The 13,841-nt window shown below is 37.4% G+C and overlaps 1 protein-coding gene across 1 annotated transcript in view; it reads left to right on the forward strand.

Annotated features, from left to right (window-relative positions):
- The window catches only part of LOC110062387 (tyrosine-protein kinase BTK-like), a 68,956-nt gene that overhangs the window by 23,803 nt on the left and 31,312 nt on the right, over positions 1 to 13,841 (forward strand). Inside the window, exons 4-6 of the mRNA XM_089273506.1 lie at positions 2,191 to 2,331; positions 4,777 to 4,850; positions 5,566 to 5,685. Coding sequence (XP_089129632.1) covers positions 2,191 to 2,331; positions 4,777 to 4,850; positions 5,566 to 5,685 — 335 coding nt within the window. The remainder of the gene's footprint in view (positions 1 to 2,190; positions 2,332 to 4,776; positions 4,851 to 5,565; positions 5,686 to 13,841) is intronic.

Genomic DNA, 13,841 nt, shown 5'->3' on the forward strand with positions numbered 1-13,841 from the left:
AATCGTAGTGCATGCTGCTGAGTCTCAGAAAAACTGTAGTAAGCCACCTTAAATGCCATCTTGCATCCATCTCAAAGTGCGGTGTAGCCTGGGATAGATACAAGATTGCACTTGTTTTGGTGAGCCTACCACAATCTTGGTTTTCATCCCAGGTAGTAATCATGTCTGATTTCACATGGCTGACACTGCTAAGAAGAAGTACAAAACACCACTCTGTTTTAAATACTAAAAAGATTCAAAGATTCAGTCAGAGGTAATTGTTTTGAGACCAATACAGAGAATATCACATCATTCATATCATTTATATTAGGCAAGGTATGTGCAGACCATTTTACATGTTAAGTTATAGGATTTGTTCCAAAATCTTTCCTATATAATTAATGTATTTTCAGTTTTGGAGTTTCTATTTTTTTCTAAAAAAATACCTCTTGGTCATTGCAAAACCTTATGTACTCAGTGGTGTTTGTATATCACACCAAAGAAATTGGGCTGCTATAAAGAGCCAATCAAATAGTTGTTTCTTTAGCCAGATAATGTCTGCGGAGTAGTAACCAGCACAGTGTTGAACCAATTTCTCAGAGAGAACTATTTTTGTTCCATCGTACAAATACTAGCAATATCAAGCAAACCTGCTGGATATCAAAACAAGCTGCACAGACGGTCTGTATACTGGCATTGTAGGCTGTCTGTCATGCACTGGTTAACTCCAGAGTAATGTTAGAGCAACAATACTATCTATCTATAAATAATAAGAAGAGGTGGTGAATGGTCCTTTAAAAGCCATGGGTCCTTTAAAAGCCATGGGTCTTGAGATACCATGCAATCTAAGGGTGCTACCAAAAAAGTCTTTCAAAGCTAGAATTAAAAATGAATTACTAAGTATGCTGGACAAAGAAAATGCCTTTCACACATAAACAGATACATAAATAAACTGAGATCTTTTAAGTAATTAAAATCAATGTCTTCACTCATTATTCTCCCCTGATTTTATGTTAGTAGTCTTAATATACAGAAATGATAATAATATATTAACTATATCTTTAATCTTAAATTAATTGTTATTGTAATTGTTATTTAAGGTGGCTCCCTATAGTTTTTACGATCGCGCAAGCGCTGAGGAAGTAATCTGTATGTGCTCAAAGGAAAACAGTGTTTTTCGATATTTTTATTATGTCAACATGAGCAAAAAAAGCAAAACTGAGATTGAATTGTCTCGAGTTTCCTTGGGTGAAATTCTGTAAAATTTGAAAGATTGGTAGTAAATATTTTACTTTAGTCCAAGCTTGTTTTTCAGGGAGATCTATAAGACCAGATTTTTTGCAACAGTAAAAGACATAAATTTGAAAATATCGAAATAATTGCCTTTACAAACCCTACTTTTTTCTTGTTTAAAATTCGTATCCCACTGGAAGCGATGTGATGTAAAAATTTTGGAAGATTTCACCGAAGGAAATTCATGAAAATCACAAATAAAGCCATAAAAACAGTAAAAAACACATTTGTTTGAGCATTTATAATTTAAGACTAAATCCCAAAATTTTAACAGAGATGATAGCAAAACACCATTTAATCATTGCTTATTACATGTAATAAGTCTGAGAGGACTAGGTGTGGAAGCGAAAGCAAAAACAGCATTCAAAACATAACACTTACGCACTCAACGCCATAAATGATTACCCTATGGAGCCACCTTAATTAATCTAGTTATATTCATAAGCGATTAATGGCCCGCCTAGATTAGCACTTGCTATCCACAGGCCAAATAACATGCAATTTTAAAACGATGGAAAATAAAGATTATTGTTGTTGTCTTAAAAAATATTTGTATAATTTCACAGGTCTTGCAGTCTTGTTTTTCTAGCAATCAGGTGTGTCTCACAGTCTTGATTTTGACCAAGCTGCCTCGGAGTCTCAAATTTTTCAAAGACCTGATTTGTTTGTTTGTTTGTTTGTTTGTCTTGTTGTTTGTTTCAAGTTCACATTTAAAACACTTTGAAGTCTCCGTCTTGCAATTTGGGAAGTCAAAATGTCTCAAGCTCACATAGGAAAATGCTAGCCTCACCTTCTTGCAAAGTCTAGCATTTATCATTTACCATTTACCACCTCTATAAGATAAACTACATGTAGTTACATTATTATCTAATGTTAGCTTCAAAGAAATTTTAAGTGTTATTTTGTTGCTGATGTAAGAGTGCCGTGGTAACAAGTTCCTTCTCATGGAATACCACCCTGGAGTATTTATCAACAAGTGGACGTGCTGTGATGGCAAAGACAAGTGTACTCAAGGCTGTAAGGAGTCCTTTGCTGCACAAGAGAGAAATGGTTATCAAGGTGGTTCATATTTGATTGAATTATCATAAGCTTACTATGCAAAGTTTTGGCTTAGATCATGTGTTGCTGTGAGATTATATATTGAGCAAAAGGTCATTGAAGTTTTCAGAAATTTTGCTTCACTAAATGTAGAAACAGTTTTTGGGATTTGCCTTGTGTTGTTTTCCCTTTTCCTTTCTAGAGCTAGGTGGTTTGAGAGAATTTCTTTCAGGGTTTAATAAAATTATATTTAACTAGTGTTGTGTGGCTCTGCATTGGGTAATAATTTACAATTTTACCTTTGCATTACCCATTTCACATCTGCCTGATTGTTGCCAGTTTCATAATCGGTAATGTTTGCAAGTCGTTGATCTAACTACAAGTTGAAACGCCAGATTAACCTACAAGCTGTACTTGTAATTAAGCAAACAGCATTTTATAGGTGCAAAATTTTGTTCGGAGTGGTGTGTTTTTATTATGAACTGTCATCAAAAAAGTCAATAACATTCTCATGCAAAGATCACTTACAGATACTTCTTTCCTTTGTTATCTCAAGCATGTTTTTAAGGTATCAGTATACCCCAAAATTGACCACTTTTCAAAAAAAAAAATGTTTTTTGCTTTTTCAGATAGATCTTATTACATACATACATAAACTTTTACATACATAAACTTTATTTGAGTGTCGGCGTGTTTAGCTAAAGATAACTAATTGGAGACACTAACATAAATACAAATATAAAATATAAAAATACTAATATTATATAAAATATATAGGTAGTTAATAATTAAAAATATGTTTTATAGGTCTAACTAGCTAAAAAATAAGTTCATGATTACTTAAATTGGTTGTATTATTATTATGTTGAGCAAGCATAGCAGCTGCATCTTACGTCCAACACATCTGTTAGGTTCATGGCCCAAACTGCTTTTTTAAATTCACGAAGGCTTGTTTTGTTGTGAAGGTCTTTGTCTACTTTTCCCCAGAGATAGGGTCCTATTGATCTTTCATTTTAAAAAAATTCGTTGAAGAAAGATTGCTTCTAAGCAAAGTTATAAACGAAAAACCTTTCTTTGCAGTAATTACCTCTAACTGATAGCTGTCAACGGGTTGGCAGGCCATAAAAGGGTGTTGGGGAACTTTTAGTTTTTGCTTCTTTCAAAAGTTGTGACTAAGTTAGTGAAGAGAATGCATGTTTTATCAACTCTCAAAATTTAACTGCGTGTCAAAAATGAACCAGACAAGTAATCAAAATTTTCTGACACTTTTTTAAAGAAAGGTGCCAAGAAGACATAGTGATGTTGATCATGTCTTCTCACTCAAAACTGATTGGAAACAAACTTGATTAATGAACCTCTGTACTTTGGGAAATAGAGCACTATATTTGCAAAACCTTAACTTTTTTGATATTAATAAATATGCCGTCACAATCTGCAATTCTTAAGCTTTCAGAAAATATATACTTTACTGAGGTTTGCATCAGATGTCCAACCGTAAAGCAGCACCAACAAATGATGGTTATATTGGGGTATACTGATACCTTGAAGGGACAGTGTCATGAGCCATACATGTGCAAGTTTGCTTTTTCCATGTATGGGCTTAAAATTCCTTTTTGCGGAGCATATTTATCCGTATTGTGTTCTTTTAGAACTAAGAGAAAGAGGATTTCTTGAAACTAAATAATTTTGAGGTCGATTTGCACTGAATAATCTTGAATTCGTTCCATGTTTCTGGCCCTGTTGGATCGCAGCTTGATCAAGACAACTTCACAATTTGTCAGTGCCAATTGTTTCATGAATATACATAATTTTTCTCAAGCAAACTTCAAACTTGCATGACGTTTGGGAAGATACACTGTTCTGTAGAAATGTAAATGACGTGCAACAAAAATGTGTTCAAACTGCCATCCCATTTGTTCTATAGAAGTAAGGAACAACTAGTGGATAGTCAAAAAATGAACTCATTACAAGATACTTCAAATTAGATTCAGAAAATCATGTCATACACATCCACTGGGCAAGTTGCTGCATTGTTATACAGGTCTCTAGGATTTTATAGTCATGATTTTATAGTTATCATGTCATATGACCTGATTACTGCTAATATGGATCCCCACAAGGTAATACCCAAGTGTCCACTGTGTGTCACTGATGTTCTTGTTCTGATGGTCTTACCACATTTTGACGTCTTCTGTGATCAATTACTGAACAGATGCATGGCAACATGGAATCTATTTGTTTTATAACAGTAAAGAAAGTCAAAAAAATGTTTATGACGTCGTCTATATGCGTCTGTCCTCCAATTGATCATAAGTAAAAACCAATCAAACTGTGAGAATAATTTGACATATTGTATAAACACTAAATACAGTCAGGTAATTGAATTGAAAATTTATCTTTGATTTCTCACTTAGCCTTTTTAAACTGTTATATTTACATTATTCATTTCCATCTTTGTTCTTTAAGGTGGAGGTTATACACAAAATGTGAGATCATCACATTTCATAACTTCACAGCCCTTGCCTCCAATCCCTGGTGCTGTGAGTATTATTTCTTGAAGATATATTGATGTTTGCTACATGTATAGGTGATACATGTAACTGTTTGACTGGAATGCATTATATAATAGTTATTACAGAAATTGATAAATAAATACTTATTGTATGAATGGGAGTGCAATCAAGGATTTACATGACAAAACTGCAACCAATCCCTTGGTCCTCTCTTCCAGGGACCACCTAGCACACTTAAATTGTTCTAACTGACACCACCTTGTGCATCTTTCTGTTCAACTGGGATGTATTCTGTATGTACACATCTGTATATCTTTAATGATATATAAACATCATTAAACTCCTTTATGAATGGACTCCTATGATACCTCCAACGATTTTAGCCTTGAGGCCAAAACCTTGTGGGGACAACTATCCTTTATTATTTTTGTACCTACAAAAAAAATTATGTTCTTTGTTACAATCTGGTTACAGGGCTGGGGTGGGAGGCAATCTTGATAACTGGTTCATAAAAATTTAAGCACTCTATTTTCTCTTTGCAAAAAATAAAATATTGTTACGTGTAATTTGTTTGCCATATAATGATAATAATAATAACTTTATTTAAGTGTCAAATGTATTTAGCACTTTTAAATTTGCTAATTGGGGACACTGTAAATAAGTAAACAAATATCTCAAATATAACATAAACAAACAAGAATCCCAACTGGTAATAATGTTGTAATGTTGTACATGTACACAGAGTGAAGCACCTCCACCACAGCCTAAAGAAAAGAAAGCACCTGAAAGGACTCCGGCTGAAGCTGTTGTGGCCATTTACGATTTCCTTGGAGTAGAACAGGGTGACTTATCTCTCAGCAAGGTTTTCATATTGTTTGATTCAATTATAAAACATGTAACACTGAATGACTGCTCCTAAGGGAAACAGTTTATTTAATTTGTTTCATCTCCACTTTAAAGCAAGTCTACACTGGCTTTTGCAGTCACAGATTTGTGTTTGATGTTTTGAGACACTAAATACTCAGTCCTTTTGTTACTCCATACTGTTACCTACTACTATAACAGACCATGATAATCATATTTAATATTAAAATGATTGCATTAGCTATTTTTTGTAAGCTGCTGATGATACCTCCAGTGATTTTTGCCCTGTATGTATGTATTAAGCAACACAGCACTATGTTGGTTTGCTTTCAGAATCAGCTCCAATTTTTCAAAAGCCCCCCAAAATTTTGAAGCTGGCCAATTTTTGGCTTCATAATGTACTTGTCTGAGATAAGTGAAAAAAAAAAATTTGTCCTCTGTTTGCTACCAAATCTTAAAACTTGCAAATAACTACATACAGTATTGTGAAAAAGTAATGCAAACGATAATCTACGAATATTGGGATATATTGACGATTTTTGAATGATGTTTTGCTTGAAACAATATACTGCGAGATGTCGCAGAGCTATTGTTGTAACATCACGATATTTTGCTGAGTCCTGTGCAATTTATCGTTTGCACAGAGTGATTTGTCATTTGCACTGAGCAATATATCGTTTGCACCAAGTGAAATATCGTTTGCACCAGGCGACTTATCATTTGCTCCGAGCGACTTATCATTTGCTCAGAGCGATTTATTGTTTTCACCCAATGATGCAGCCTATTGATTTATTGTTTTTGCCCAGAAAATTATTGTTGCAGCTTAGCAATATATCACTTCTGATGGTAACCTGTCGTTGTGCCAACATGTATTAGTTTGCCAAGGATCAATTCGCTAACGTTGATTCGCCAATTCCCTGGATCATTTCACCAAAGCTTATATGTCAATTCACCAATTTCCAAAATACTTTTTCAAAAAGGTCTGAAATGTATTCACAAATTACCAGAGGAATAAGAGGTCACCTTTGATGTAAGATGACATGGGTGTTTGTAGGCTTGGGTATTTTGTAATTGCTCATTTCAGTCTCCCCAATCCCTCTCTCCCCATGCCATGTTGACAATGCCCTAGTTGATCCGGGCTGATCAACCAATGAAACTGATAATCGATAACAATTAATCGATTGATATCAGAAATCGATGAACAAAAATTTTGTTTTTCGATTCCATTGATTGTCATCAATTGTCATCAATTATCATCGATTGCCATTGATTGTCATCGATTATTATTGATTCCTATCGATTGTCATCAACCAGCAATTTCATCGACTTCCATATTTTTTGGGCGGGTATATAAAATACGTATCGTATCTGGCCTTGCCAAAGAAGTCACTAACCCAATAACCATTACACCAGTTACTCCTACTTTAAAATTCTCACATAAGATTATCAACTTAAAAGCAGTTAATTCCCTGGGTTGATGTTATCCGCGATCATGTATCTCATCTCCTTTGACTGCAAAAGGGCCTAGTAGATGTTCAAAAAGATCTTCGGCAGAAAACGAGAAGTCGCCAGACACCCGAGACAAAACTGCTGTACTTCAGAGCATTAAACAAGACCTCAAAGCAGAGGAGGTTGAAGATTCCATTGACAGCGAGCTTGTGATCTTCATCACCAGTTTGTTGTTTTACAGTCAATTACACTGTGCCAAGTTAGTTATTCTTTGAAGAAAAAAAGAAAAAAAAGGAAGTTACTACAACACAGGGTATCCGTATTTGGTAGCCCATCCAAGCGGGAATCCCACTGAACAGGGCTTAACTTTGTTGAGCGGACAAGACGAGGTACTGTCCTTGTGGTATTATGACTCTACGTTGGATATTTTTTTCTTTATTTCTAAGATCTCTCAAAAGGTAACAAAGAAAGAAAAAAATCACTGATATCACCTGGGAAAATGAAGAACGAAAAAAATAAGAATTGAAATAAATAAAACCGGAGATACCATTTTCTCTTTTTCTTTTTTTTTATAATTCTCCTTTTTCATTTTTCCGACGAGGATTGGAATGCTTCAGACAATAAGTTTCTTATCTTTCTTTAAAAAAACATGAACTAAACACGTTGAAATAAGGAAGTCAAGTGACTGTTTCAATTTTCTTTCCATTTTTGGTAGCTAAAGATCAAGCGGAGTAGAGTATGAACTGCCTGTAAAACCTTTTTATATGCATTTGCATAGTTAAAGAGCCATTGAGTCTAAATATATTTGTTTGATTACGCAGGTGGAAGCGTTGTTCATTGCATGCACTTTTTGCACTTGAGGCTCTCGTTGTCTTGCTCTGCTTTTGCGTCTTCAACTTTTTTCAGCGTCTCAAACGTTGTTGGTTTTACTTTAACATTTAAACATAAGTTGGAAAGTTTGACAATAGATATTGCACTTCTTTCTCAACAAATTATAGCTTTTTATAAATATAGCTTACAATTCCATTTCCTCAATTCATTCTGGATTCAAATTGGGCAACAATCGCGGCTAAGGCTAGCTAAACCAGGTCTCAACATTTTACTTATTGTTTCAGTTTGTTGATTGAAAAACTCTCTTTGAAATACCATGCACTACAAGGAGTTTTCACTTGCTCTACGATATATCGCTATGGCGATATTTCGGTAGAGTGATATATCATAATGAATCTGTTGCGCGCTGTACAAGATATCGCTGTGGCGATATTTTGCAAGCATGATATATCAGCAAGGTATCGAAGGGAAGCGCCAATATCTCCTTGAATTATCGTTGCAACACGTTGCTTGTATGTGCAATATATCACCATGATATTATTGTGTACCATGATAGGAGAACGCATACTAATCAGGTCATTCCCGCAGGTTTATGTCCTGCGATTTTCTGCGACTCCAGATGATTTCAGGGTTTGGATGCCATCTTGGACTTGCTGGTTGGCTGGTTGGCTGGCTGGCTGGCTGGCTGGCTAGCTGTGTGAAACAAATGGCTTCGATCTCATGTGAAATTTTTTTGGCTGCTGGGAATTGGTAGGTAATAATAATGCCGTGTTGCGGGCCAAATCTGTAAACTTCAAAGGTCTTGTTTCATTCCTATCATGGAGAAATTACTGCTTTGAGATTTAAAATAGAAAGGAAAAAATGCACATCAATGTTCAGGTGGCCTCAGAATGGAAGATCAACGAGTGCAGAGTCCTTGAACCATGACGATTGGTTGTACGCTTTCAAGTAAGTTTTGCATATCGATCGTGGATTTTAAGCAGTTTCCCGAACTTTAGAAAACAAAGTAGTAATGTACAGTATTACTTTGAAGTTGAATTCAACTTTTGGAATGATTGGTGATGCTACAGCCGATAAAATGACTGTAAAAGCTGGAGAAGTTTTCAGCAAAAACTCAAGCTTTCACTTTAGCCTGAAGAATTAATTTGAACATGCTGGTGTGCAGTGAAGCACGTCTGCGAAAATTTTGAACATTTTTTTTTTGCTTTTACATGGGTTTCTTTGCCTCAGTGTGAATGAAAATTTATTGTTATTGAACTTCCTTTTACATTTCTTTTTATTTGGTTCTGTGTATTTAGGAATTTAGGTTTTAAAAGTGAACAGAAACTTGCACGCTTGATTTCTGCATATTTAATTTACTTTGACCTCCACGCATTTATTTGGTTTCATTCAAATATATTTTTCGGAGTCTTATTCAGCTACAACAGAACTGCCGAGAAAAGAACTAAGTGGCCACTAATTTAACACAGTTGAAAGAAGATTGATCTCAAATTAATTAGCCAATTTTTGTCCTGTTTTTGATTTACAACTTTCATCTTTCTTTCGCTGCGCTGTAATATTTCGTCGCGCGGCGAAGAAATTATTTCATTTCTTGTTTTCAAATTGGTTTATACTTGTGTCTTTCACTTTTATTTTCCGTTATTTTCTCAAATGTTGGCTGTTATATGTAATACAAGAATGGAAATTTTTTTCGTTTTGTCCTCTGAAGTCAATAATTAATGCGTTTCATTTCTTGATTTCTTATCAGTTTTTTTTGTTGATATTTTTTTAATATTTTGGCCCTTCATTTATTCAGCTTAAATAAGCCATCTTGATCCTGTGTGTGCTAATTTAGCATACCCGTTTATGAATAGTGTGCCAAACACCTCATTTGTCATGAATTTGTGCAAGAATTACAGTAAAGTGTTTTTTTGGTGTAGAAGTGAACACTATCAAAATATGAGTTGGTCATGAAAATCAGCAAACATAAATTGGGCTTCAAGAGTAATATTTATTCTGAAAATCTATGTAGCTCAGTGATAGATTCCATGCAAATATTAGATGTATTTGTTATGTTTTTGGAGAGGAAGAACACATGCGTGTAACACAAGATGGTGGACACAAGAGAATACTTAAATGAGCATGTGCACGTAACAATAACCACTGTATACAATGTACTACATATCACCTCCTTCCTTAAAGTCTGCACAGGCTGTACAACAAAGGTTAGTTCTCAATAACAAGGAGAACAACTACAAAAAGGAAACTAAACAGGAGTTAAGCAGTCCTAAGCAATAATGTCTCTAATAGGTCTCTGAACTCTGTTAAGAGTCATAAGCAATGTCCTTTTAAAACTCGGTGAGCATTCCACAAGCAAGGTACAGTTCCTTAAATTTCCATAATCAGTCTCTTTGGAGTTGTAATGACATGAGACGAACTGCGTAGAACTGGAAGGCTCGGCTGAGGTGTCACGTTGACTTTTGGAACTGGCTGAGGTCCAGATGCATCTGTTTGCATAGCAGCTTGCTCAACCATAGGTTGAAGTTCCCTGTTTGCCTGTTGGGAGGAGTTTAAGGATTCTGTAGAGGCAGTGACTTAGGGTACGGTTCTGAGGAGGTCTGAAGACACTACTGGTATTGAAGGACAACAGGTGGAGCCTTAATGACAGTGGGCACTTGTGGTGCTGAAGTCTGGTTCTGGAGGGGGCCTTCCAGTAGGTCATCAATATGACAGCGCCACAGTCGGCCATCCTTCAGTTGGATGCAGCATGATGCTGGAGAGTGTTGTGTAATAATAGTGCCTGTGCGCCACTTTTCTTTGGAGAGGTGGTCCCTTGCGAGAACTCTGTCTTCGGGTGAGAGTGTCCTGAATTTGGTGTGTCGCTCGTAATAGGTCTTCATCTTGGTTTGGTTTTTAGTGACATGCAAACTGATGTCGGGATGGACCAAGGATAGTCGAGTGCGGAGTTCCCTCTGCAGAAATAGTTTGGTGGGTGTGGTGCTAGTTGTAGCGTGTTGAGTGCTACGATAAGAGAGAAGAAAGTTCTGGATATGCAGATGTAAAGTTCCATCTCCTTCTGATGCTTGCAGAAATTTCTTGAAGGTTTGAACGAAATGCTCTTCTTGGCCATTGGCGGCAGGATGGTATGGTGACACCAACATGCACTGTATGCCATTGAGCCTCAGGAAATCCCCATATTCTTTTTATTGAAAGGGGGGTCCATTGTTGCTGACAACTTTCTCTGGGAATCCATATCTTGTGAACAAGTTGGAAAGGACACTGATAGTAGCTGCTACATCAGTGCTTCTCATAGGTCCTGCCACCTCAGGCCATTTAGAGTACGCATCTACCAGGATAAGGTAGTGTTTCCCTTCAGAAGTGACAAAATCAACGTGGACTCTCTTCCAAGGGCCAGAGGGCCATGTCCATGGGCAGAGGGGTGCTGCAGGTGGTGCGTTCCGTGTCTTGGAACACTGCAGGCATGCATGGGTAATCTGCTCAAGATCAGCATCTAACTTGGGCCACCACACATGGCTCTGAGCCATGGACTTCATTCTGGCCACTCCAGGATGAGACCAGTGGAGCTCCTTCAGAATTGGTTCTATCAGGTTTGGAAGGATGATAACTCTCAATCCCCAAATAAGGCAGCCCTGTTCAATTTAGAGTTCATGACATCATATGAAGTAAGGTTTGAGATCTGGATCATGGCATTCCTGAATGTTCCAACCATTCTGTGTGAAATTCAACACCTTTGCGAGAGTCTTGTCATGAGCTGTATCTCAAGCATTTTCTGGTGTTGGGGCAGACTTTGATAGCTTCAACTTTCTCATCTGTTGGAGAGATGCCATCAACAGAGAGTTTGTAACCCATATAGGTCACAGTCCTTTGCATAAATTTGCATTTGCTCAATTTAAGCCTCAGACCTTACTCTTCAAGCCAGGTTGATACATGTGCTAAATTGCTAAGGTGCTCAGCATCATCTTTCCCAGTGAAGAGAATGTCATCCTGAATACAAGCAACTTGGTCTAACCCTTGCAAGATGACATCCATGGTGTGTTGGAAGACTGTGGATGATGATGCAATGCCAAATGGTAGACAGGTATAGCGGTAGAGGCCACGGTGGATGTTTATGGTGACAAACTTCTGACTCTCTTCATCAAGGGTAAGCTGTTGATATGCACTCTTCAAGTCCAGCTTTGTGTATTTTTGTCCGCCCCTGAGCTTGTGAAAGGCATCCTCTGGTAGTGGAATTGGGTAACTTGGAACATTCAAATGAGGGTTAACTGTGATGGCGTAGTTTCCACAGGACCGAGTACTCCCATCAGACTTGGGAACATGCTCCATTGGGGTGGCCCAATCACTGAATTCAACTTTACAAATTATACCATCTCACTCCAGGCGATTGTATTCTTCTTCAACTGCTTGCTGGAGTGCATAAGGCACAGTTCAGGCTCTGAAGAATTTTAGTGAAAGCTCCTCTTTCAGTTTAAGTTTGGCAGACAGTCCTTTAATAGTTCTGAGTTCATCCTTAAATAAATCTGAGTGGTTTTGAATGACGGCATGCAGCTTTTGAGTGACTTCAGATGAAACTGTAGTCTCAGTAACATGAATACGGAAGATTTTGTTCCAATCCAAACAAATTTCAGTGAGCCAATTTCTCCCCAGAAGTGAGGGTCCAGCACCAGCAACAAAGGTGAGGGGAAGGGCTGCAGACTGGGACTTGTATCTGGAATTGACATCGAACTGACCAAGAACGTGAATGGGGTCACCAGTGCTGCTAGGCTCAAGGGGTACGCCCTTGAAATATTTAGCGTGAGTCTCCTCAGAAATAATTGAAATACCAGCCCCTGTGTCAAGTTCCATTAACACAGACAGATTGTTCAGTTTAATTGGAACCTCAATTCCATGTTGACCAGCAGAAATGGTATAAAGAGACATGAAGAAGAGGTCAGCTGGCTGATTATATTCTGTTGTTTCAACCACTGCATTCACTCTGGTGGATTTGCTCATGCAGTCTTCAGCAATGTGACCCGCTCGTTTACATTTACGACAAGTAGAATTTCTGTACTTACAGTTGGATCGTGGATGTCCCAGCTTACCACAACTTAAGCAGGTGGAATTTTGTTGATTGCCTTAAGAAGGTGGTACTTTAGGTGGTCGCTTGTTTCCTTCTTTGTAAAAAGGCCTATGGCAATCACCCTGGGTATTGTAAACCTTGTGCACTTCGTCAGAACTGGAAAGTTGGGGATTGAGCTGAGCAATGTCATTCTCTGCATCTTCTTGACCCTGAGCTATTTGTGGAGCTCGCACAAAATTGACATCTTCTGTTAGCAACCTGTTTTGAACAGCTCTGCTTCAAAGACCACACACAAACCAATCGTGTAAGGCCTTGGGCAAATGGGTGCCAAAGTTGCATGTGGAAGCCAAGCCCTGAAGTTGAGCATCAAATTCAGAAACACTGGTGTTTTCCGCTTGTACAAAGGTGTGAAAACGGTATCTTTTGGAGATAACCAATCTCTTTGGGGCAAACTGCTTCTTTAAAATGGCTTTTAATTCAGCCTAACTCTTGGAGGAAGGAGAAGCCGGTGAGCGGAGGTCTGCTGGAACGTCATATGCTTTCCCGCCAATGACTGAAATCAAAATGGCTCTACATCGATGCAAAGTAGAAGAATCGGCTTCGACTTCATTTGCCACGAAATATTGCTCTAGTTGATCCAAGTAGTGGTCGATATTTGTATTCTTAGGGTCAAACTCTTCAATCTTCCCTAAGCTGGCCATATTTCAGCATCCTCGTCACCAGAAATGTTATAATAAAGTGTATTATCGTTTTTCTCACGATGTAGTCACTTGAGATGTAGATTGCGACGTTTCGACTGCTTACTGCTAGTCTTCTTC

Source organism: Orbicella faveolata, unplaced genomic scaffold (assembly GCF_042242905.1).
Source record: "Orbicella faveolata isolate gen_17 unplaced genomic scaffold, um_ofav_v1 contig_35, whole genome shotgun sequence".
Taxonomy (NCBI): Eukaryota; Metazoa; Cnidaria; class Anthozoa; order Scleractinia; family Merulinidae; genus Orbicella; species Orbicella faveolata.